Genomic DNA, 24,679 nt, shown 5'->3' with positions numbered 1-24,679 from the left:
TAGTGGTGTTCCACAGGGATCTGTTCTGGAACCCCTGCTCTTTGTGATTTTTTTTAATATATGTAAATGATTTGGATGAGGAAGTGGAGGGGTAGTTTAGTAAATTTGCAGATCACATGAGGTCGCTGGTGTTTTGGATAATGTAGAATGTTGTTGCAAGTTACAACTGGACACAAACAAGACGCAGAGCTGGGCTAAGTAGCAAATGAAGCATAATCTGGAAAAGTGTGAAATGATACTTTAGATGGTCTAACGTGAAGGCAAACTACTTGGTAAATAGCAAGATTCATAGCAGAGTGGAGGAAGAAGGGGATCTTGGGGTCCAGGTCCATAGATCCCTCAAAGTTGCTGTTGATAGGATGTTTAAGAAGGTGTATGGTATGTTAGCCATCATCATAGGTAGGGAAGATAATGAGAGCCCAACAGTAATATTGCAACTCTATAAGACTGTGATTAGGCCACAATAGGTGTATCGTTTAGTTCTGATTGCCTTATTAAAGGAAGGATGAAGAAGCATTGGATGGTGTAGATGAGATTTACCACGATGATGCTTAGATTAGAGAACATGTCTTGTGAGGAAAGATTGAGCAAACCAAGGCTTTTTTTCATTGGAGCACAGGAGGCTGAGGGGCATCTTGATAGAGATGTACAAGATGTCTCGGTACATATTGGTAGCAATGACAGAGGAAGGAAAAGCAAAGAGGTCCTGAAAAGAGACTTTAGATAGCTAGCTAGAAAACTGAGAAGCAGGGTAGTAATTTCTGGATTGCTTCCTGTGCTACGTGCCAGTGAGCGCAGATTAATGTGTGTCTGAGAAGTTGCTGCAGGGGGCAGGGCTTCAGGTTCTTGGATCATTGGGATCTTTTCTGGGGGAGGTATGACCTGTACAAAATGACAGGTTGTATCTGAGCCCAAGGGGACCAAGATTCACATTGGCATGTTTGTTGGAGCTGTTGGGGAGGGTTTAAACTAATTTGGTGGGGAGGGTTGAGAACCGAGTGAAGGAACTCTGGTTTAGACGAATGGTAAAAAGACAAAGAAAGCGTGCAGTCAAGACTGTCAGGAAGGGCAGGCAAATGATAAGACAACATTACAGTCAGCAGAATGAGTATCAATGCATTAGGGTTGCAGAATCAAAAAGGGTAGCAAATGGAGTACTCAAAATGTTGTACCTCAATGCACGAAGTATAAGAATAAGACGGTCTTGTTGCACTATTACAGATTGTCAAGCATGATGATGTGGCCATTACTGAGTCATGGCTGAAGGATGGCTAGAGTTGGGAGCTAAATGTTCAAGGCTACACATTGTATCAGAGGGATAGGAAGGTAGAGAGATGGGGTGGTGTGGCTATGCTGGTAAAGAACGGCATCAAATCATTAGAAAGATGTGACAGGATCAGAAGATGTTGAATCATTGTGGGTCAAGTTAAGAAACTGCAAGGGTAAAAGGACCCTGATGGCAATTATATACAGGTCTCCCAACAGTAGCTGGGATGTGGACCACAGATTACAGCATGAATTAGAAAAGGCGTGACAAAAGAGCATGACATGGGAGATTTCAACAGGCATGTCGATTGGAAAAATCAGGTTGGTAATGGATCTTAAGCCTACGAGATGGCTTTTGACAGCAGTTTGTCGTTGAGCCTACTAGGGGATCAGCTATACTAGATTGGGTGTTATGTAATGAACCAGAGGCAATTAGGAAGTTTAAGGTAAAAGAAACCTTGGGAGACAGTGATCACAATATTATTGAGTTCAATTTGAAATTTGACAGGGACAAAGTAAAGTCTGACAGAGCAGTAGTTCAGTGGAGTAAAGGAAATTACAGAGGTATGAGAGAGGAGTTGGCCAAAGTAAATTGGAAGGAGATGCTGGCAGAGATGACAGCAAAGTAGCAATGGCATGACTTTCTTGGAAAAATGAGGAAGGTACAGGACAGTTGTATTCTAAAAACAAAGAAATACTCAAATGGCAAAATAGTATAACTGTGGCTGACAAGGGAAGTCAAGACTAATGTAAAAGCAAAAGAGAGGGCATTCAACAAAGCAAATATTAGTGGGAAGACAGGATTGGGAAGCTTTTAAGAACCAACAGAGAGTAATTAAAAGTCTTTAGGAGGGAAAAGATGAAATATGAAAGTAAGCTAGCAAACAATATCAAAGTGGATAGTAAAAGCTTTTTCAAGTATGTTAAAAAAAAAAGGAGTGGATATAGGACCACTAGAAAACGAGGCCAAAGAAGTAATAATGGGGGAGAAGGAGATGTCAGCTGAACTAAATGAGTATTTTGCATCAGTCTTCACTGTGGAAGACACTAGCAGTGTGCAAGGGTGTGAGGGAAGAGAAGTCAGTGCAGATACGATTACAAGGGAGAAGGTGTTCAAAAAGCTGAAAAACCTAAAGGTACAGAGGTCACCTGGGCCAGATGAACTGCAGCCTAGGATTCTGAAAGAGGTAGTGGTAGAGATTGTGGAGGCATTAGTGATGATCTTTCAAAACTCATTTGACTCTGGCATGGTGCCAGAGGACTGGAAAATTGCAAATGTCACTCCTCTCTAAGAAAGGAGGAAGACAGCAGAATGGAAGTTATAGACCAGTAGGCCTGATCTCTGTAGTTGGGAAGATGTTGGAGTCAATTGTTAAGGATGAGGTTATGGCACACTTGGTGACACAGGACAAGATAGGACAAAGTCAGTATGGTTTCCTTCAGGGAAAATTCCTGTTGGAAGTCTTTGAGGAGATTACAGGTAGGATAGATAAACGGGATGCAGTAGTTGTTGTATATTTGGACTTTCAGAATGTCTTTGATAAGGTGCCACACATGAGGCTACTTACCAAGTTAAGAGTCCATGGTGTTATAGGAAAATTAGTGGCACGATTAGAACATTGGCTGATTGGTAGGAGGCAGTGAGTGAGAATAACAGGATCCTTTTCTGGTTGGCTGCCTGTGACCAGTGGTGTTCCGCAGGGGTCGGTGTTGGGACCACTTCTTTTTATGCTGTACATAAATGATTTAGATAATGGAATAGATGGCTTTATTGTCAAGTTTGCAGATGATATGAAGATTGGTGGAGAGACAGGTAGTGTTGAAACAGGTAGGCTACAGGACAAATTAGGAGAATGGGCAAGAAAGTGGCAAGTTAAATACAATAGTGAAAAATGCATGGTCATGCACTTTCGTAGAAGAAATGTTTTCTTCTTTTTCCTAAATGGGGAGAAAATCCAAAAATCTGAGATGCAAAGAGACTTGGGAGTCCTTGTGCAGAACACCCTAATGGTTAATTTGCAGAGAGAGCTGGTGGTGAGGAAGGCAAAGGCAATGTTATCACTCATTTCAAGAGGTCTAGAATACAAGATGTGATGCTGGGGCTTTATCAGGCAGTGGTGAGGCCTCAACTTGAATATTGTGAAGAGATGGGCTCCTCATCTAAGAAAAGATGTGCTGGCATTGGAATGGGCTTAGAGCAGATTCACAAGGATAATTCTGGAAATGAAAGGTTATCATACAAGGAACATTTGATAGCTCTGGGTCTGTACTTACTGAAATTTAGACAGATGGGGGGTGGGGTCTCATTGAAACCTTTTGAATGTTGAAAGGCCGCGGCAGAGTAGATCTGGAAAGGATGTTTCCCATGATGGGGGAGTCTAGGACAAGAGGGGATAGAGGGGCGTCCATCTAAAACAGAAATGCGGAGACGTTTGACATTTCTTCAGTCAGAGTGTGGTGAATTGGGGAATTTATTACCACAGGCAGCTGTGGAGCCCAGGTCATTGGGTGTATTTAAGGCAGAGCTTGGTTGGTTCTTGATTGGACATGGCATCAAAGGGAGTGGGACTGAGGAGGGGAATAAAGGATCAGTCATGATTAAATGGCAGAGCAGACTCGATGGGCAAAATGGCCTAATTCTGCTCCTATGTCTTATGGTCTCATGGAAAGGGATAGATCAATGTCAAGAGTAAGTCTAACGTTTGGCACATCACTGTGGGTAGAAGGGTACATACTGCACTCTACTGTTCTATGTTCCACGTTCTATGCCAGATATAGTGCTGCTAGTGCATAGCTGTAGAGTCTGCCTTCATGGGCTAGCAGTTCATTTTTTAAATAGTGGCTAATTGAGAAGCAGATTCTGTTCTACAGCATCATTCTGAGTATTATCCACCATTGTTTTGCTGAACCCATAAGTAAAAGGGCAAAATCCAACTTCTAGACAATAATTTCCTTAAAAATGGCAATCAAAATTACTTGTTCTGTCAGAATAAAGTATAACCAGATCCCCATACAATTTTAGCAAGACTTTCTCATTCTTATAATAAAGGCCACTTTAGTAATTTCTTCATTAATTACATGTCATTTTTATGTGCCAGACAGTCTAAACCTGTGGTCTTGAACTGAGGTGGTGCTATTCTGAGAATCTGACACATGAGGCTATGTGCATGTGTTGTACCACTATAGACTGAGAGCCATTGCTCAGTATGGCAACAGCTGCAACTGCAATAAGAAATGGGTCATGGTAGAGCAAAGGAATAAACCCTCCTATGCATCAAAAATTCTCTCCAATGTTATGTATTTGTGTAGAGCACTATGAATAGCATTTAGCAACACTCAACAAAAACAGCAAAGTCATCAGTTAGAGCTAGAAATGCTTAAAACACCCTAAACAAATAGTTGTTAACACACACAACTCTGCAGATGCTGGAAATCTAGAGTAACCCGCAAAATGCAGGAGGTCAGGCAGCATCCATGGAGAGGGATAAACAGTCAACATTTCAGGTAGAGACCCTTCATCAGTGCTTATTCATCTCCATGGATGACGCTTGACCTGCTGAGTTTCTCCAGCACTTTGTGTGTTAGACTAAACAAATAGTCTGTTATGATTCTCTACTGGAATCCACAAGAAGCTTGCTTTTACACTAGAATATTGAAGTAACACATGCTGAGTGTACATAGAACTGATCCACATGGAAATTGCGTATTCCTTCAGCAATCAGTTTGCCTTTGATATTTGCAATGGATCATGGAGTCGCCATAATGTTCTATTTTACCGGAATTCTGCAATGTGATAAACATGTAAGAAATAATTTTATGCCACGTTTCTCAAATATTATATTTGACTGACCTTCATCACCCGTTGTAAGACCTCTTGTAGCAAAGTGCCTAATTGAACTGGTTCTTCTTGTGCTGCAGTAATGATACAAGCACTCTTGGAAAGATTTTCTATATAAAGGAAAAACAAATTTATCTCTTTTATCTTAATGACTTATTCTTCACTCATAAAGGAACTTTCTCCTTCATTTTCATCCACTTTGAGAAAGCAGCCTGAAAGCAGATTTCTGATCTACATTACATTGTGAGGCAGTAATTGAAAATATAGCACCACGCTGCAGTTACGGGCATGAGTGCATGATACCATTGAATTACAAGAATTCATTCTGCATTTTGTCATGATGTGTGAAGAGCAAAGTGACAAAACAGAGATGTCAAAGTTTACTAAGTACATTGATAGAGAACGCTGTATTCATGTGGCATGATTGGATTTGAGTTTTTCCATACATGCATTCAGACTGGGGCTTCAATACAGAAGCATGAATAAAAGACATAAAAGGTTAACAAAAACATCAAGAAGTCTTTCCCCATCTGAGCATTAGAATTTGTTTACATATTCAATTCAGGTTTTTTTATTACGTCTAACAAAATATACTCAAACATGTACAAAACCTTTCACTGGATAAGCTCTATTTCATTCTAATGAAGGGCTGATTTGCAGAGTTTCATTTTATTACATTCTTTTTAGGGTAAAAAGCTAAATATTTTCATTCCTAAGCATGCTTCATTGATTAACACTGAGCTATGATCACAGCTCCTTTACCCTCAAATTGACCTCAATTGAAATGCAGCATACAGCATGAGCAAATAGGGCATCAAGGACCACATCCACAAATAATATTTCTATAACAGCTTTTGTTGACAGACAACTTCTTTTGTTTAATCCCGGTTGTAACACAGGTATGGAGGACTTAATTTACTTACCTTTTACCTTTTCTGCTGTACCTGAATTTTGACTTGTTTGTTCATATGTAATTCTAAACCATACACTGGCTGCTTCATTCCTTGAGGCCTTAGGAAATGTAGTTTCACATTAGGATTGAAGACCAAGACACCAATATAGTCTTCTCTGAAAAGAACGAGACTATTGCTGTTCTTTAAAAATCAAATGCAACTGCAGGGCAGTTTTTGTAGAAAAATTGCAACTGTTCTATTCCATTCTGTTCCTGTTCCATTATAAAAATAAATAACCTCACTCCGTTGCTTATAACTTTCAATGTATGAGCTTAGTTTTTTCATGAGATCCACCTGTTCCAATAACTCAATGAATAAATGCACCACCAAATATGCAAATAGGCCCCAAAACACAGGGGATCCTTGGGTCAATCCCAGTGCTGGAAGACGATGGGTAAATGAGGTGGCACATTGAGACAGATACAGGAGATGCTGCCTCATACCTACAGTGACCCAGGTTCAAGGATAGCAAACTACATATCAAAGTACAACTCTGAGATTTGTCTTCTCCGGATAACCACAAAACAAAGGAAGAACATGAAAGTCATTCAGAGAGAAACATGAAGCCCTCACAGAATCCCAATCATTCACTCCCGAACCCCACTCCCCAGCACAAAAAAAATAACAACGCAACAAGAATATCGACCCTCAAGCCCACTCCTCCTGTACAGCAAAACCAAAAGGAACAGGCGAAAAATAGAAAATATGAAAATCATAAGTCTGAAAAATGTCCACAGTCCATAAACACTATAGTCCAATCCATAAAGCAGAACCATAGTAAAATCCTCCTCCCTCATCAAAAGAGGGACACCGCCCAGGAGCCTGCCACAGCGAGCCACACAGCAACAGGCCACTCACAGATTCCTTCTTTGGCAGCAATCAAAAGGCAGGTAATCAGCGCTGAACTCTCGATTGCCTTCTGCATTCGCCTCAATGTCTCAATCTTCCTCTCTGCTTTAATCAGCGATTAATGGGTGCTTTAATCGGTGAGATGGAGTCAAACATTGGCTTGCGCCCAATCCCAAAGTTTCTTCACATTGAGGCCATCTGAGTACGTGCTCCCTTCCCAGAATCTTGAAGACAGCAAAGTTCTAGATCTCTCAATTGATCTCCAGATTAAATCGCGGGCACTAACAGTTCCAGAGGTGCATTTAAGATGAAAAACAGATGTAAAAAAAGTAAAATAGACATTTTCGTGGGTTATCTGGAAGGGAACATTCTACATTAGCGCCATCTTGACCAGAAGTATTCCATTGTGACTTACAATGCTGTGTGAAGCTGCATGCTTTCCCTATGAGACTGTGTGTTTTCTCCAGGTGCTCCGATTTTCTCTCACATCCATATTCAGGTTGGGAGGTTAGTTGGCCTCTAATTTGTCGTAGTGTGTAGGCAAGTAGTAGAATTGTTGAGAATGTGAGAGGTAAAATAGGATAACTATGATTACATGATTATTGGTCAGTGGGAACAATGAACTGATGGTCTGTTTCTTGCTATATGTGATACAAGAGTGGTAACTAGCTTTCTACCACTGGTCTAGGGCTGAGAAGAAAGAAATAACCAAGCTTGACCACCTTGTAATCAATATAGATGACATGCATTGACATGGGAAGAAAGATGATTCACTGCTAATGAACAGCTAGATAGGAACAGGGAGAATCAATCATAAGGATGACAAACACAGTAGTTACTAATCACAGGATCAGAAAACCCTCTGCAAAGCAGGTAAGACTTAAAGATATAAGATGCACTTAAAAACCAGTGCTTAGACAGAGTCCTGAAGGGTTGTTAATTTGACGATGCAGATTTATGTTTCAAGAATAAGGAATTAAATGAAAATTCCTTTAAAAGAAAATGGTGGAGAGGTTCTGGAACACAATGCCTAATGTGGTTAAAAGTCCTAAGTAAATTTTATGATCAATGTACATACATGTTCCTCAAAGTTGTTATAGTCAGTGTGGTAATGGGAAAAAGCTTCCACTACCTATTAGATGCTCCCAGTGGCATGCATCTCAAATAGCCTCTGACGACCAAGTCCAGCTCCCGGCCTTCACGCGTGGCTTAGCCACTAAGTCTGGCGGAACAATTTCCACTGACATCAGAAGGGGCAAAGGCGGGTTTGGGGTGATTAAAACCAGTCTCTGCAGGCAGATGGGGTTCATCAGCTGCAGTTGGCAGCTCATCTAGAAGGAAAACTCTGATCTCAAACCTCTGCTGCCTGGCAGCTATACCCACTCCTGATGAGGGCTTCAGGAGTAAACCCCAAGGGAAAAAAATCTGGAGCTGGAGTCCCCAAGGCACTCCTACGCTGAGTTCAACACTGACTGGAACCTCCAGGGATGCTACCGGTACCAAATTGTACCAATTTCTACCATTCCTTTGGGTTCATCAGATGTGTGGAGAGGGGGAGCTTGTGACATGGGCACAGCTTGCTTTCCATATTGTATTCCCCAGGCTTGCTAATCTGGACGAATAGGGTGCAACATCCATGGTCAACCCTGACAGACAGAGGCCTCACTCACTCACTAACGTGTCATCATAAACAGCCCTGACATTCATTTTCTAGTGGGCACGCTCAATAAACCTATAGAATAATAACCATAACAGAATCAATGAAAGACCACCCAACCGGGGCGTTCAACCAAAGGGCAGAAGACAACAAGCTGCGAATACAAAAGAAGGAATAATAATAAATAATTACGCAATAAATATCGAGAACATGCAATGAAGAGTCCTTGAGAATGAGTCCATTGGTTGGGGGAACAGTTCAATGATGGGACAAGTGAAGTTATCTCCTTTGGTTCAAGAGCCTGATGGTTGAGGGGTAGTAACTGTTCCTGAACCTGAAGCTCCTGTACCTCCTTCCTGATAACAGCAGTGAGAGGAAAGCCTGTCCAGGATGTTGGGAGTCCCTGTTGATGAATGCTGCTTTTCTGCAACTCTATTTCATGCAGATGTGCTCGATGGTTGGGAGGGCTTTACTTATGATGGACTGGGCCATATCCACTACCTTTTCTGGATTTTCAGTTCAAAGGCATTGGTGTTTCCATACCAGGCCCTGTTGGAGTCATTCAATATATTCTCCACTACACATCTATAGAAGTTTGTCAAAGTTTTACATGGCAAGCTGAATCTCCACAAACTCCTAAGGAAGTAAGTCTTTCATCGTAATTGCACTTATGTGCTGTGCACAGGACAAGTCCACCAAAATAACAACACCTTGGGCACTGGTATAATTGACCCTCTCCACCTCTGATCCTCCGGTGAGGACTGACTCATAGTCCTCCAGTTTCCCTCTCCTGAAGTCCATAATTGGCTCCTTAGTCTTGCTGACATTAAGAAGTCGTTGTAATTACACCACTCAGCCAGATCTTCAATTTATATGCTGACTCGTCACCACCTTTAATTTGACCTACGACAATAGTGTCATCAGCAAACCTGTATATGGCACTGGAGCTGTGCTTAGCCAGAAAGTCATAAGTGTGAAGCAAGTAGAGCAGGAGGTCTAAGCACACAGCCCTGTGATGCATCCGTGCTGATAAGATTGTGAAGGAGATGTTGTTGCCAATCTGAACAGATTGGGGTCTACCAGTGAGGAAATCCAGAATCCAATTGCAGAAGGAAGTATTGAGGCCAAGATCTTGGAGTTTATTGATTAGTTTTGAGGAGATGATAGTACTAAAAGTTGAGCTGTAGTCTATAAAGAACATCCTGATGTATGCATCTTTGCTGTCCAGATATTCCAGGGTTGAGTGAAGAGCCAATGAGATGGCATCTGCTGTGGACCTGTAGCTCCGGTAGACAAACTGGAATGGATTCAGCTTCTCAGCCAGCAGCTTATGTGTTTCGTCAACAACCTCTCAGAGGATTTCATCACTGTGGAGGTCAGTGCTACTGGATGATAGTCATTGAGGCAGGTCACCAAGCTCTTCTTGGGTACTGGTATAATTGATGCCTGCTTGAAGCAGGTAGGTACCACACATTGCAGAAGCAAGAGGTTAAAGATCTCAGTGAACACACTAGCCAATTGATCAGCACAAGTATTTAGTACTTGACTAGGTACCCCATCCTGGCTGGATGCTTAACGTGGGTTCACTTTCCTGAAGGTTGCTCACATGTCGACTTCAGAGGCTGAAGTCCCAGGATCATTGGGGGATGTGGGAGTTTGTGATGGTTTGAATCTGGAAGTGAAGTCCTGCTGTTGCCTATGTCGCTTGATTTAACTTTATAAGAGCTAATAGTATTCAAGCCCTGCCACAACTGAGGAGCATCCTTCATTGACTCAACTTTGGTCTGGAATTGCCACTTCGTCCATGAGATGGCTTTCCTGAAATCGTACTTGGACCTCTTGTAACGTTCTTAGTTACCAGACCTGAAAGCCTCTGATCTAGCTCTCAGCAGATTTCGAATCTCATGGTTCATCCTGGGCTTCTGATTGGGAAGACTTGGAATGCATTTGTGGGGACACACTTGTATAGTATAACCAAAAAGAACTTTCTAAATGGAATTTGATAAGTTGTTGAAGGGGCAAAAATTACAGAGATGTGAGGAAAGAACAACAAAATCAGCTAAAAGAGGAGAAAATCTGCAGATGCTGGAGATCCAAGCAACATACACACAAAAAATGCTGAAGGAACTCAGCAGGCCAGGCAGCACCTATGGAAAAGAATACAGTTGATGTTTTGGATTGGACTATATTGAATCTAATACATGCTTTACTAAACTTTCACAAAGTTTTCTCATTAAAACCTCTGAAGAAAGCTTCCAGCTCAGGTGATTTCTGAGAAGGTGTTTAATTCCTTGCCCAGCTTTGTATGCAACGCACTTTGGTTTGAGTGAAAAAATAACCTGTCTTCGAAGACGTCGCCTTGGATTGGAGACACGTCTGCATGCCATATGCTACAATATCAGCTTCCAACCCCATCAACGTGGATCGCCGAGCCCTGGAAGTCAAGTTAGAAAGTGATGCATCGATTGTGTCTTTGCGATACTCAGGCAAAACCATGATTAGCACAGTTGCTGCACGGGCCCATCCAGAGCTGAAGCAAGAATGAGATCAGCATATGCTAAGTGCAAAGCTGAAATGTTAGTTGAAAAAGATCGTGTAAACATGGAGCAAACGTGTCTGATTCTGTGCTGTAAAGTTTATGTAATTCCACGTAACTGGCAACAGCAGGCATAAATGGTCTATGACTTTAATGGTATAAGTTTTATGTTAACATGATCTATCATTTCTGTTCCTGCCTTTGTCGCCCATTGTCTTTTGAGTTATCTACTGCCTGCAAGTAAGTAACCCATTCCATGAGCCTGGCACAAATCAACAACCAATGGAACTGAATTATACAATAATTTAAGTGATCAGGATTTATTTCACACCAAATTAAGAAAATAATTGCTTGTAAATGACATTGCAAAAAAAATGAGTATGATGTTTCTAACTTTTTTTCCAAGTTTCATAGGGAATACTTTAGATGTTCTGAAGGAAAATTATTTGACTCATCATTTTGCATTGTGATTAAAAACAAATATTAAGTATTTTATTTTATTCACATTCCTATGAAAACAGGGACATGTAACTAATGTTCAAAGTCTAAGTGCTGTATATGAATATTTTTAAAGTGTGGATAAACATGAGTGATTCTACAGCAGCACACACAATGATTCTTCTACACAGGGTGAAACAAAAGCACATTTGTTATTAGACTGGTTTAAACAGTTTAACCAACTTCCTCCTCCACCAGCTTTGACTTCAAGAAGTGTTTTTCTTTCATATAACTGACTTGGTTTGGGTATGATTAAATACATAAGGAAAGATGAAAAGACTCCTGGATCAATTAAGTAGGTTTCATTAATTCACCCAGAATGCTGATAATTCCAAATATTTAATTTCCTGTGATAAAGTTAGGAAATATGCTTCCTCCTTCCCAATTGGTAAACGGTAAGACCAGTATTTGCCTGCTTCTTATCCCATAAACATTAGAGTAATCCAGGTTGTTCAATGCCTATAACTTTCCACAAAGAGTTTGATGATTTCCATCTGGATATACCTTCATAATTCTGATACTAACGAAGTATTTATCCAGCATTAACTACACCATTTCATTGGCTTTCATATAATCACAACTTCCTCTTGCTTATTTTATAACATCAAAAATGAGAAGAATGGATGTAACCAAATAATTTAATCTATTTGAGTAAAAATGCTCATTCTTTAATTTGGGAATGTGTGTCGATCTTTTTGATTGCTGGAGCATATTTTACATTTCTCCACATGATATTTCAGCCTAAGTTGTTCATGCCCTTTTGATCAATGAATTTATCTTCATCTCCAATACATTAACAGAAACTATATTAATTATGACACCAAAATCTGAAGCAGCAAAATGTTGTGATATAGACAAACCTTAGTTACTTCTGTCCAGTGAGAATTTATATTGCTGATTTTACTTGGTTATCACTACGTTATTAAGTAAATTTGCTACAACTAGTCTTGTGAAACAAACTTAAAGATATATTTCTGTTTACGAGAAATTAAAAACCTGTATTCTGAAACCAATATTTTAAGTTGCATCTAACAGTCAATAACATTCCTACTTTTGCAATATATTTCAGTGAAAAATGGCATCACAGAGTATAGAGATTATATGAGTTGAGCTAACACATATTTAGTTCAATGAAGCTGCAGAAACAATTTGATTCAACATATAAATAAGCACATACCCTTGACAATTGACTCAGCTGCATAGAGGTCCCGTTTGTATGTCACCTAAAAGACAGACAAATCTGATTAAGTTCAACTTAGGAAAAATAAAATCTATATGCAATGTAATCATAGTCTGAAGTCACTTCTTCCATTAATGGCACATACAATTCATATGCTGGAATAGGTATCACTGAACCCATTAAAAACAACACAAGCTAAAGCAAGAACGTGGGTGTCCTATAAGAGTAAACGGTATGAGTTTGGGTGCATTACCAGCAACCAAAGCGCTAAGTGGTGACTAAGTTGGAAAACGACAGAATATGTGGTATATAGTGCATGCAAATACAACTGAAAATCAAACTGAATGCAGAAAATTAAGATACAGGAAAGGAAATAAAGGTAGTGAAAGATGAGTGGATTAAACCTACCAATTCCCACTGTTACCTTGACTATACCTCTTCCCACCCTGTCTCTCGTAAAAATGCTATTCCCTTTTCTCAGTTCCTTTATCTTCACCACAAATCTTCCCAGGATGAGGCTTTCCTTTTCAGGAAATCAGAGATGTCTTCCTTCTTCAAAGAATGGGGTTTTCCTTCCTCTACCACTGATGCTGCCCTTACCCACATCTCCTCCATTTCCAGACATCAGCACTCACCCCATCTTCCCACAGCATTAACGGTGATTGAGTTCCTCTTGTCCTCACCTACCAGCCCATGAGCCTCCACATCCAAAACATCATTCTCCACAACTTTTGCCATCTTCAATGGGATCCTACTATCAAACACATCTTTACCTCCCACCCCCACCCATCTCACTTTCTGCAAGGATTGCTCCTTCAGTGATTCCCTTGTCCATTCAGCCCTCCCCACCAAGCAACCACCCTGCAAGCAACAGATATGCAACACTTGCCTATTTACCTCCTCCCTTACCTCCATTCAGGGCCCCAAACAGTCCTTCCATTTGAATCAAAACTTCACCTGCAAATCTGCTGGAGTCATCTATTGTTTCCAATGCACATGACGCAGCTTCCTCTACATTGGTGAGACCCGACGTAAATTGGGGGACTGCTTTATCGAGCATCTCCACTCCAGCCATCAAAAGCAGAACTTCCTGGTGGCCAACCATTTTAATTCCTATCCCCATTCTCGCTCTAACATGTTACTCCATGGCCATCTCTTTTGCAGTGATGAGACAACTCTATGGGTGGAGGAGCAACACCTCACAATCCATCCAGGTAGCCCCCAAACTGATGGCATGAACATCAATTTCTCCTTCCAAGTAAAAGAAAAATCTTCCCCCTTCTTTCTTCTTCTGTTGTCCACTCTGCCCTCTTAACTCTTCTCACCTGCCTATCAGTTCCCCTGGTCTCCCTCCTGCTTCCCTTTCTCCCATGGTCCACTGTCCTCTCCTATCAGATTCCTCCTTCTCCAGTCCTATACCTTTCCAACCCAGCTGGCTTCGCCTATCACCTTCTACCTAGTGTTACTTCTACTCCCTCCACCTTTTTATTCTGGCATCTTCCCCCTTCTTCTCCAGTCCTGAAGCAAGGTTTCGGCTCAAAATGTCAACTGCTTATTGATTTCCATAGATGCTGCCTGAACTGCTGAATTCCTCCAACATTTTGTGAGTGTTGATTGCGAGTAGTATTCAAGAGGTTTCAATTATATCTCAACAGGTCTATGACCCTGTTTTGGACCCAATAAATGAAAGCAGCATATCCAGAGAAGGGTCCTGGAAAACATGATAGGTTGTGGACCACGTATCAGTGGAAGAACACTTTGGGAACAGTAATCATTATACCATAAAGTTTAGATTTGGAAAGTAGAAGGGCTAAAAGCAATCTAGAGGAGAAGGGCTGACTTCTGTGGAATCAGGGGATATATGCTGGATTAAAATGGAATTAAAGACAGGCACGCTAAACTAGGTGACCTTTAAAAAAAAAGAGACATTTCAAGAGAGCTAGGTACATTTGAACAAGAGGTGAAGGTATAAAATAACAAACTTCGGAACTCGCTAGATGACTAAGGACATAGAGAAAATTATGACACTGGAGAGGGGAGGATGTACAATCAAGTGAATAATTCATGAACAAGATTGGATATGGGAATCTGAGAGAAAAGCCAAAAGTAAAATAAAAAAGGTAAAGAAAGAATGATTACAGAATAGCAGATGGCATAAAAGGGAACACAAAAGCTTTATCTAAGCAAACATTAAGATGGAAATAGCAGAAACAGGTAATTACAGCCAATGAGGTAAAAGATCTACTGATGTATAGGGTGAGGCCGGAATATCAAGAAAAAAGATGCTGTCAATATGGAGATGAGGAGAAAATTAAGAAGCAGGCATTAGAAACATAGGTTTTGCTTAACATAAACAAGTCAACATGGTCCAGATGAGATGCATCATAAATTGCTGAAAGATGGTGGTTGGTTTCAGAAGAACAGTATTATCTTTTATCCGTAACATAAGAAATACCAGAGGAATGGAGAAAGGCATTGTCAAAAAAGATACGCTAGGCCAGGTGCTGGATAAGCTTCCAGATGAAATATAATCAAGAAACTTGGGAAAAATTTGAGTTAACGAGGGTTAACACAAATTTATTAAAGGAAAATCATGTTTAAATATTCTGCTGAGGCAACTGAGAAGGCAATACATTCAATATTGTCTATATAATATTAAGTAGTCATGTAATGAAGTCCCATATAAAAGGCCAGTGAACAAATTGAGACTAACAAAATAACAGAGTCAAGTTTCAGCATGGATCAAACAAAACGTAGAAAATAAAAATAGGCAGCCATGGTTCTCAGATTGATAGGCAGTAGTGTTTTTCAGCAATCAGTGCTTGGACCTGCGTTTTCATAAATATCTTGGATATTCCTGTCAAGTTAGTCATTTTTTCCCTTGTTGGCCTTGAATCAAATTTCAAACTCCCTAAAGTTGGAAGTACAGTAACCAGTGAGGAAGACAGCAATGGACTCGAAGAAGACATTGATAGGTTGACAGATTGGGCAGACAAATGCAAGATGAAATTATTTCAGATAAATAGTATAAAACATTGTAACCTTCAATATAAAGTGAATGTAAAATAAATTCAATTTTTACCTAAGTTTACATGCTATACTTTCAACTCCTTAAAGTAGATAAAAAGTTAAATCAGAGCAGTTTATCTCATATTTTTACCATTAAAACAGCTCAATTAATCAGTTAATCTCACAATTTCTTTACTGTTTTGATGAACTGTTTCCTTACAAAGAAATAGAATCAGTATTTTCAAATACTAGATGTTATAGTTTTGACATGTATTCTCAAATAAAATTGTATGACACAAGAATTTAGGCTTGGAAAGTCACTTGTCTTAGCTTGAGCTGCCCCTCTGTTATAGCAATCCAAAGCTCATCTTACTTCCCTGCATCATTTATTATGGCTTTCCATTTATGAAATATACCACTGTCTTCCCTTATCATCAGCAATGGTCTGGGTCTTAACAATTCCTTGTAACAAAGGATTTCATGCTCCAATTACCTTTGTGCAGAGATATTTTTACAAACTTCTTATTCTATTATTGGATTTTAATTGATGAGTTCACAACACAAATTTCCTAACCACAAAAATTGTCTACCCTCACAAATTTTGTTAATACTTTTTATCAGTTTAATCTACCCAGAATTTACACACCCAGATCCGCGTAATCAAATGGGAGATATTATGTGATTCAGTGGAGTCACAAATCTTCCCACAGCTGAGAGACTATCAAGGAGGAAGACAATCACAGCAAAAACTAAGCTCCTAATCTACTAAGCAACTCATATGCTGCTCTAAGTGCACGAGTAGATAATTGGAGAGGAAGAGAAGTATACCCTACCAAAGAGAGGATGGAATAGGAAGCCATCATGTTATACAGAAGGAATGTAGACCAACACTCAAGAATGAAAAGGATTTGATTGGAATGTAAGAACTCTGATGATCGAAGTCCATAAGACCATAAGACAAAGGAGCAGAAGTTGGACATTCGGCCCATCGAGTCCACTCTGCCATTTTATCATGAGCTGATCCATTCTCCCATTTAGGCCCACTCCCCTGCCTTCTCACCATAACCTTTGATGCCCTAGCTACTCAGATACCTATCAATCTCTGCCTTAAAAACACCCAATGACTTGGCCTCCACTGCCGCCCGTGGCAACAAGTTCCATAGATTCACCACCCTCTAGCTAAAAAAATTTCTTCACATCTCTGTTCTGAATGGGCGCCCTTCAATTCTTAAATCATGCCCTCTCGTACTAGACTCCCCCATCATGGGAAACAACTTTGCCACATCCACTCTGTCCATGCCTTTCAACATTCGAAATGTTTCTATGAGGTCTCCCCTCATTCTTCTAAATTCCAAGGAATACAGTCCAAGAGCGGACAAACGTTCCTCATCTGCTAACCCTCTCATTCCTGGAGTCATTCTAGTGAATCTTCTCTGTACCTTCTCCAACGTCAGCACATCCTTTCTTAAATAAGGAGACCAAAACTGCCCAAAGTACTCCAAGTGAGGTCTCACCAGCGCCTTATAGAGCCTCAACATCACATCCCTGCTCCTATACTATATTCCTCTAGGAATGAATGCTAACATTGCATTCGCCTTCTTCACCACCGACTCAACCTGGAGGTTAACCTTAAGGGTATCCTGCACGAGGACTCCCAAGTCCCGTTGCATCTCAGAATTTTGAATTCTCTCCCTATTTGAGTAATAGTCTGCCCGTTTATTTCTTCTGCCAAAGTGCATAACCATACACTTTCCAACTTTGTATTTCATTTGCCACTTCTTTGCCCATTCTTCCAATCTATCCAAGTCTCTCTGCAGACTCCCTGTTTCCTCAGCACTACCGGCCCCTCCATCTATCTTCGAATCAGCAGCAAACTTAGCCACAAAGCCATCTATTCCATAATCCAAATCGTTGATGTACAATGTAAAAAGAAGCGGCCCCAACACGGACCCCTGTGAAACACCACTGGTGACCAGCAGCCAACCAGAATAGGATCCCTTTACTCCCACTCTCTGTTTCCTGCCAATCAGCCAACGCCCTATCCACGTATGTAACTTTCCCGTAATTCCATGGGCTCTTATCTTGTTAAGTAGCCTCATATGTGGCACCTTGTCAAAGTCAGTTCATACATCTTCATCCCTCGTAAATTCACCATCAACCTCACACCCTGCACTGTGCAGTAACTCTCTACCAAACAACATGTAGTAATAACATTCTTGAGTCCTATCCCATCCTTGCATACTTCGCACTTATAGCACATTAACACCCACAACCCAACTTCCACAAAATGCCAGCTATCCAACTAAGTCAAACCAGCAACCAAATCACAATTTATCCCTCCTTTGCAGGACACCATGACACAGAACTGTCAGCACCAACAGGCTGTTGGTACCAGGAACTAATCAGGTGATAGTCCTCACTTTTCTCAAAGCTGTTGACTCAGACTAAAAGCCAATGAGACCATTGAGGGCAGTGGAATGTTCATAACTAATCTCTCAATTCCACGTATCACAAGGTCTATCATAAACAAAAATAAATTAATTCTTCTTTCTATTCCTTAATAATCTATAATTGATTTTGTTCTAAGACAAACATCAACATTATTTTTAAAACCTAACTCTCATGGAAGCTTTCAACAATATTGTTTTAGTCTCTCTTAACCTATTCTGAAAAGGTTAGAGCAACAGTAAAATCCCAGCCCTGGCCAAACCATGGTTGCAATTTTATTCTAATAACGACAGAAATATTTTTTTTTCTTCTTACCTTCCACAGATCAGGTGGTCCATCAAGGAGCTTTGCAGAGACTCCACAGTACTGAAGAGCTAAATGAAGACACTCCGTACCATGCTCAAAATCATAATCTGTGCACTGTAACAGAAAATGTAACTGCAAATTACATGGAATATCTCGAGAAAGGAAATCAAAATACTGCTGATGTTTTAACTTCCAATTGTCTTTCTACAAGAGTAAGAAAAGTAAACAAATCTCTAACCTGCTATAATTTAACAGTATTTACTCAGCCACCACATGGTAAATTATTTAATAATAGACATGTTTATATTTTCAACATTTGTCCACATACATTTGGACATAGGTGTCCATACTGTCTTACACTGTACACTAATGGAAAGTGTAAAGGAATTAATCTAAAAAGGCACTGTAAAAGAACATAAAGAAAGGTAAAGCATGGGTCTTGATATGAGATACCATCACCAAACTGATCATGAGTCAGTAACAGCAGTCTTCGCTCATGAAAGTCTCATTTGCCTTTGGAGACAGGATAGAATGTCACAGGGGAGATAACATGAGAGTCACTGCTGCACAGAGAGAAAAAAGGAGGGAGAATGCATCTTTTTCTTGAAAGGGATGCACATTTTTTAAACAGAGATCAAAATTAAAAATTCTGCCAATTACACATGTGGAAGGTAACACAGAATATTGAGGCAGGCAATGAAAAGTAGATAAAGTTAATAGAACTGAAGGTGGTCAACTTCCCAAGACAAATTCTATCCCATTGTTTATGATATTCCCTTGTTCTACCTCTTCTCATAATCCCTTCCCTCATAGTCAACAGATTAGAATGTTTATAAATCACCGCAGTATTTCCTAAGGACTGTCACACTGGTTCAAACAAGAATAATAGCTTCCTTAGTGACCTTTACTTCTTTAGAAGTAAAAATATTTGCTAAAGTGTTCTCTTTTACTTGCAACTTCCCAGATACTTATACTTTATTGCCGCCAAACAATTGAAACTAGAACGTACAATCATCATAGCGATATTTGATTCTGCGCTTCCCACTCCCTGGATTACAAATCGATAGTAAATATTAAAAATTTAAATTATAAATCATAAACAGAAAATATAAAAATGGAAAGTAAGGTACTGCAAAAAAACTGAGATGCAGGTCCGGATATTTGGAGGGTACGGCCCAGATCCGGGTCAGGATCCATTCAGCAGTCTTATCACAGTTGGAATAGTTGAATCATGACTGCACACAATAAAACTAGGCAAGTTTTCAGGTTTGTGTTGGCAAGTTGCAAATAATATTTCAACCACGTAAAAACTAGCAAATCGCCACTTCTAACAAGAAAGAATCTGATCTCTTCACTGTGATATTCAACGTATTGCCATACTCAAAAGTTCCACCAACAAAAACATTATCTCATCCCATTCAACACCCTTAAACATTCACTCCCTACATCACCAACACAGTGTGCGCCATTCACAAAATGCACTGTAACAACATATCAAGGCTACGCTGAAAACAGCTCCCAGATCTTCACTGCCTGAAGGGACAAGGGTAGGAAGTGCATAGTTGCAGCTCCCTGAATATATTGCTGGTATTTCATCAACATTAGCTCCCGAATCCTGGAACTCTTTACTTGTGAGTATATTTTCCCAAACAAAGCACAATGACTTAAGAATCTCTTGTACTAGAAATTCAAGTATGATTAAAAATGGAGAATAAATCCCCAATAGTGCCTACAACTTATAAATCAATTTTTAAAAATTGCAAGCACTACACCCAAATGCTTATAGTTAAAAACTTAATGCCTGTTTCAAAATTCAACATTTATTTTGTAAAACCGAGTGACATTACGAAAAACTAGAGTATAAATTTGTCTTTGGTCACTGGTAAAAACCAGTTAATATATCAGCTGGCCACACATCCTGCTCTGATCATTCCTATTCCATTGACTTCAAATACATCCCGCATCCTCTGTCACTCAGACTGTCAGCAGCAGGAGGAGAATATTTAAAAGAGTTTGTCACTTGGAAAACCCATTGCCCTACATGGAATATACTCTAGCCTAATATCTAGACCGGTGGTAACTGACCAACTATTTAAATCATTTCACACCATGCTTTGGAGCAGTCCACAGTTCCTGTCACTGGTCTTAGTTTAAATTTTAGAAGTATTTTCCTCTCACTTGAACATGTCCAGCATATCATGTGAGCAAAAGGAAAGGTTAATCCAGTCAGGGCTATAGGGTAGCCTTGTGAATTTATGGTTGCTTGGTAACCATCCCAGCTGGCATGTTTGGCTAAGCTGAAAAGGAAAGGAAAGAAACTGGACTCAGTTGCCCCCTCTTTCACCAGCTGGAGTGAGGTGTAGGCATTACTCAGGATTGGAAATAAGACTCCGAAGCTCACGGATCTGGTGTTGAAAATTATGGCTGAAAGCAAAGACAGTTCACCAAGCATGCAAGTGTTTCTGAATCTAAAGCCAATATTGTTCTTTACAACATTAAAATGAAAATGGGTATAGGATTAATGATTAATGTGTTAGCAAGAGCTGGCTCCCAAACTGAAATTAGATCTATAAATTGCATGTTCTTCCTCATCAAAAGGCATCTCTGTTTCCAGTAGTTTTGTTTTGTTTCCACACCCAGACTTTACGTTAAGTCTCTGCTCCACATCACAATCATCATTCATGAGAATGACAGTTGCATTTTGTGGTCTGTAAAGGCTTCAGTTACAAGAAATAATAGAGCTGCCACCTTTACAATAAAGGGTATATTATTTAATCTAATCTTAAAATCTCATCTGTCCTTTTCTGCCTTACCAAACAAAGGTATCTTCCTCCTCCAGAAAATCCACAGGCAGCCATAGAATGAATGCAGCTACTTGCATCTTATTTCTATGTCCACATTAGTTTCAATATGAGTGTGATATGCCTAGCCACAGCACATTGACAATTTCTGTCAAGGTACAGTTCTTCATTTAAATATGCTAGGGAGTAATTTGGAGGTATGGGAGTACAGCAGATATTAATTCAAACAAGAACCAGTCTTCAGTTCTTGATGTAAATTGCAAGCAGTAAATTGAAGTTAAAAGCACAGACTGGTCCACAGACAAAAGAGATGTGATTTGCAAACTGGTGACAATGGCTTGTTCGCATGTGCATCAACGAAATGTTAAAACAATCTGCTTATGCTAATTGACTTGCATCAAACCAGGCAACATGGCTAAGTTACTTTCACAATTGTGACTTGAGTTTAAGCTCACAGACCAGGCAAATCAAACACAGTCACAGGTATATTGTAGCTGCAATCACTAGCTGATCTATTGTATACTCAGAGAGTCTGCTCACACAGACACTCTTGGGCGTCTGGCTCTCTGTCTTCAGAAGGTTTTAGAATAAGTGTGTCAATTAGTTTGTCCCGGGGTGTTTGAACATTCAGATGTGTCTCCCACTGTAGATAAATAATTCAAAGGAAACATTGTCAACCTAAAGTACTGAAGTAAGTGATGTCATTGTAACTACTGAAATTGTCTTGTATCACCTACTGTTACCACTGATTTTAAGGGTATAAAATGTGATGTACTTTTGAATTTGCAAGACTGAGTGTCTCCAGAAGAATGCCTGCTTGTCGTGATGAATAAAGATTTCTGTCTCCTGCTCCAGTATCTTTCCAGTGACTTTGATCACAGTGACAACAAATATATTAAATTGCCTGTAAGATTAATATGTACCAACTTCATCACTTCAATATTCAAACCTGTGTTACATACATTCACAAATTCAGTGACCTTTAAAATTTTCAGGCATGTAATTTCAGAAGCTTAAACTAAACAGCATTTTAAAAAGAAAATTAATTTTCACAAATCAAAGTGGATTTCAATTTTCCGACTCATTTATCATATGTACATTGAAACATACAGTGAAATGCATTGTTTGTGTTAACAACCAATACAACCCAAGGAGATACTGAGGACAGCCGCAAGTGTTGCCACACATTGCAGCCCAACATAGCGTGCACGCAATGTTCAGCAGAACAACAGCAATGAAAGAGCAACAGCAAAACAAGCCCCTTTCCTCCCTCCTATACACCCACCCACTCACTCACAAACACAGAGAGTCCTCCAACCCGAAGACAGGCGACCTCCATTTTGTAAAACGAACGAACGTTCGCCTTACGCCACTTCGCTTTTACGAAAGACCTACATTAGTACTTGTTTCCGCTAACCAAAAGAGGATTTTCACTTTTACGAAAAAAGACGCCCGCTTTAAACTTGTGTTTACCCCGAGAAAGACTACCATGACCGTGAAGCCTTGAGCGGGCAGGTGTGTGTGCATGCGTGTACGTGCCGTTTTTTTCGACAAATCGGTTTTGGCTAAATCTTCCCAATTCTGTTAAGTGAAACTACACTGTACATACATTATTTCTACTTTATCTAGGCTGTTTATTTATCATATCATTCCTGCTTTTACTATATGTTAGCGTTATTTTAGGTTTTATGTGCTATTTGGTATGACTTGGTAGGTTACTTTTTGGGTCTGGCAACACTCCAAAAATTTTCCCCTATAAATTAGTGGTAATTGCTTCTTTGCTTTATGCCATTTCAGTTTACAGTTTCATAGGAACGCTCTACCTTCGGATAGTGAGGGAAATCTATATTTATCAAATAATTCAGTTACTTAAGGTTATTTCGATTTTTTATTTTACATGCAGTACATAACCTCAATGAACTTTGGTGGGTAAAATGCATCCATTGCAAAGACTGTATTTGAGATTAAACATTTTTTTTAAAAAAGTACCTGTCCTCCTGTTTAGGTAAATAAGAATCATCCTACAGCACAACATGAGGAATCTCTTGGAATCGGATTTTGTAAGAACTTCCAAAAGGCAATTGGAAATATGTTCTGTTTAGGACTAATTAGCAGTACTTTCTCTATCTGGTGGCCATAAAACTTTGGAATTTCTCCTTTTCTAAAAAGGGTGGAGGTGAACAGATCCTCAACAAGCAAAGGGGTGAAAGTTTACCCACAGGTATACAAAATGTAGAGTTGAAGTTACATCAGATTGGGTGGTCCAGTTGTGGGACCACTTGGCTCACTCTGCTTTTAATTCATACATTTATATGATCCTACAATTATCTAAAGGTTCTTGTTGAACAATATGCCTTCCGCAAAGTCTGATGCGCCAAAGTCTAAATACAATCCAACCACCTTCTCTGAGTAACTAGTGAAATGGACAGATTGTTGAATATACCAGCGACATCACAAAACTAACAGAATTTTAAAGCAAACGCAAAGACAGATTGACTGGCTACTTGCATCACTTATTAGGTATTCAAAATCTTCTTTCCTCTTGGCAGGGTATCAAAAACATGAGGGCATAGGTTTAACATAAGAGGAAGGTGTTTTAAAGGGGAAAATTTTTGTTTTACGCAGAATCATAGTTGATAGCTGGAACACGTTGCCAGAAAAGTACTAGAATCACTGAGCGTTACTATGCTTATGAGTCATTTCGGCAGACACATAAATAGGCAAAACATAGAAGAAAATTGTGTCCATGCAAGAAAATTAGATTAACATTGACAGTAAAAAAAATAACAGTATGGAATTGCTGAGCCATTGGGCCCTTTTCGGTGCTCTGTGACTCTATGCCTATTGTGACTTGAGTATAGACCATGATAGGAGGACAAAAGTTTAAAGTGAGAGGAGAGAGTCTGAACAAGAACCTGAAGGCAACACTTTCACCCAGAGTGCCATCACTGGTAGACAGGGTAAAAAAGAGAGCTATTATCACATTGGCTTTCATAAAACAAAATGCTGAGTAAAGGAATCAGGATGTTATGTTGAAGTTGTACAAGACATTGGTATGGCCAAGTTTGGAGTACCGTGTGCAGTTTTTTGTCACCAACCTACAGGAAAGACACAGTATCTGAAAATTGAAAGATTACAAAGAAAATTTACAAGGATGTTGCTGGGACTTGAGAAATGAGTTACAGGGAAAGGTTGAATAGGTTAGGACTTTACTCTCTGGAGCATCAGAAAATAAGGGGAGATTTGATAGAGGTATACGACATTATGAAGGGTTGCATTCACAAAAATGCAGGCAGGCTTTTTCCACTGAAGATGGGAAGACTAGAACTAGGGATCAT

General features: G+C 39.7%; 1 protein-coding gene across 7 annotated transcripts in view; it reads right to left on the bottom strand.

The window, feature by feature from the left end:
• Positions 1 to 24,679, bottom strand: part of crppa (CDP-L-ribitol pyrophosphorylase A) — a 312,877-nt gene that overhangs the window by 251,345 nt on the left and 36,853 nt on the right. For all 7 annotated transcript variants that reach the window (XM_072251970.1, XM_072251974.1, XM_072251975.1 and 4 more), the window contains exons 4-6: positions 18,550 to 18,654; positions 12,775 to 12,820; positions 5,117 to 5,214 (exon numbers count right to left, since the gene is read on the bottom strand). In XM_072251970.1, the coding sequence (XP_072108071.1) occupies positions 5,117 to 5,214; positions 12,775 to 12,820; positions 18,550 to 18,654 (249 nt within the window). The remainder of the gene's footprint in view (positions 1 to 5,116; positions 5,215 to 12,774; positions 12,821 to 18,549; positions 18,655 to 24,679) is intronic.

This window comes from Mobula birostris, chromosome 3 (assembly GCF_030028105.1).
Source record: "Mobula birostris isolate sMobBir1 chromosome 3, sMobBir1.hap1, whole genome shotgun sequence".
NCBI lineage: Eukaryota > Metazoa > Chordata > Chondrichthyes > Myliobatiformes > Myliobatidae > Mobula > Mobula birostris.
This window is presented reverse-complemented; position numbering and strand designations above follow the sequence as displayed.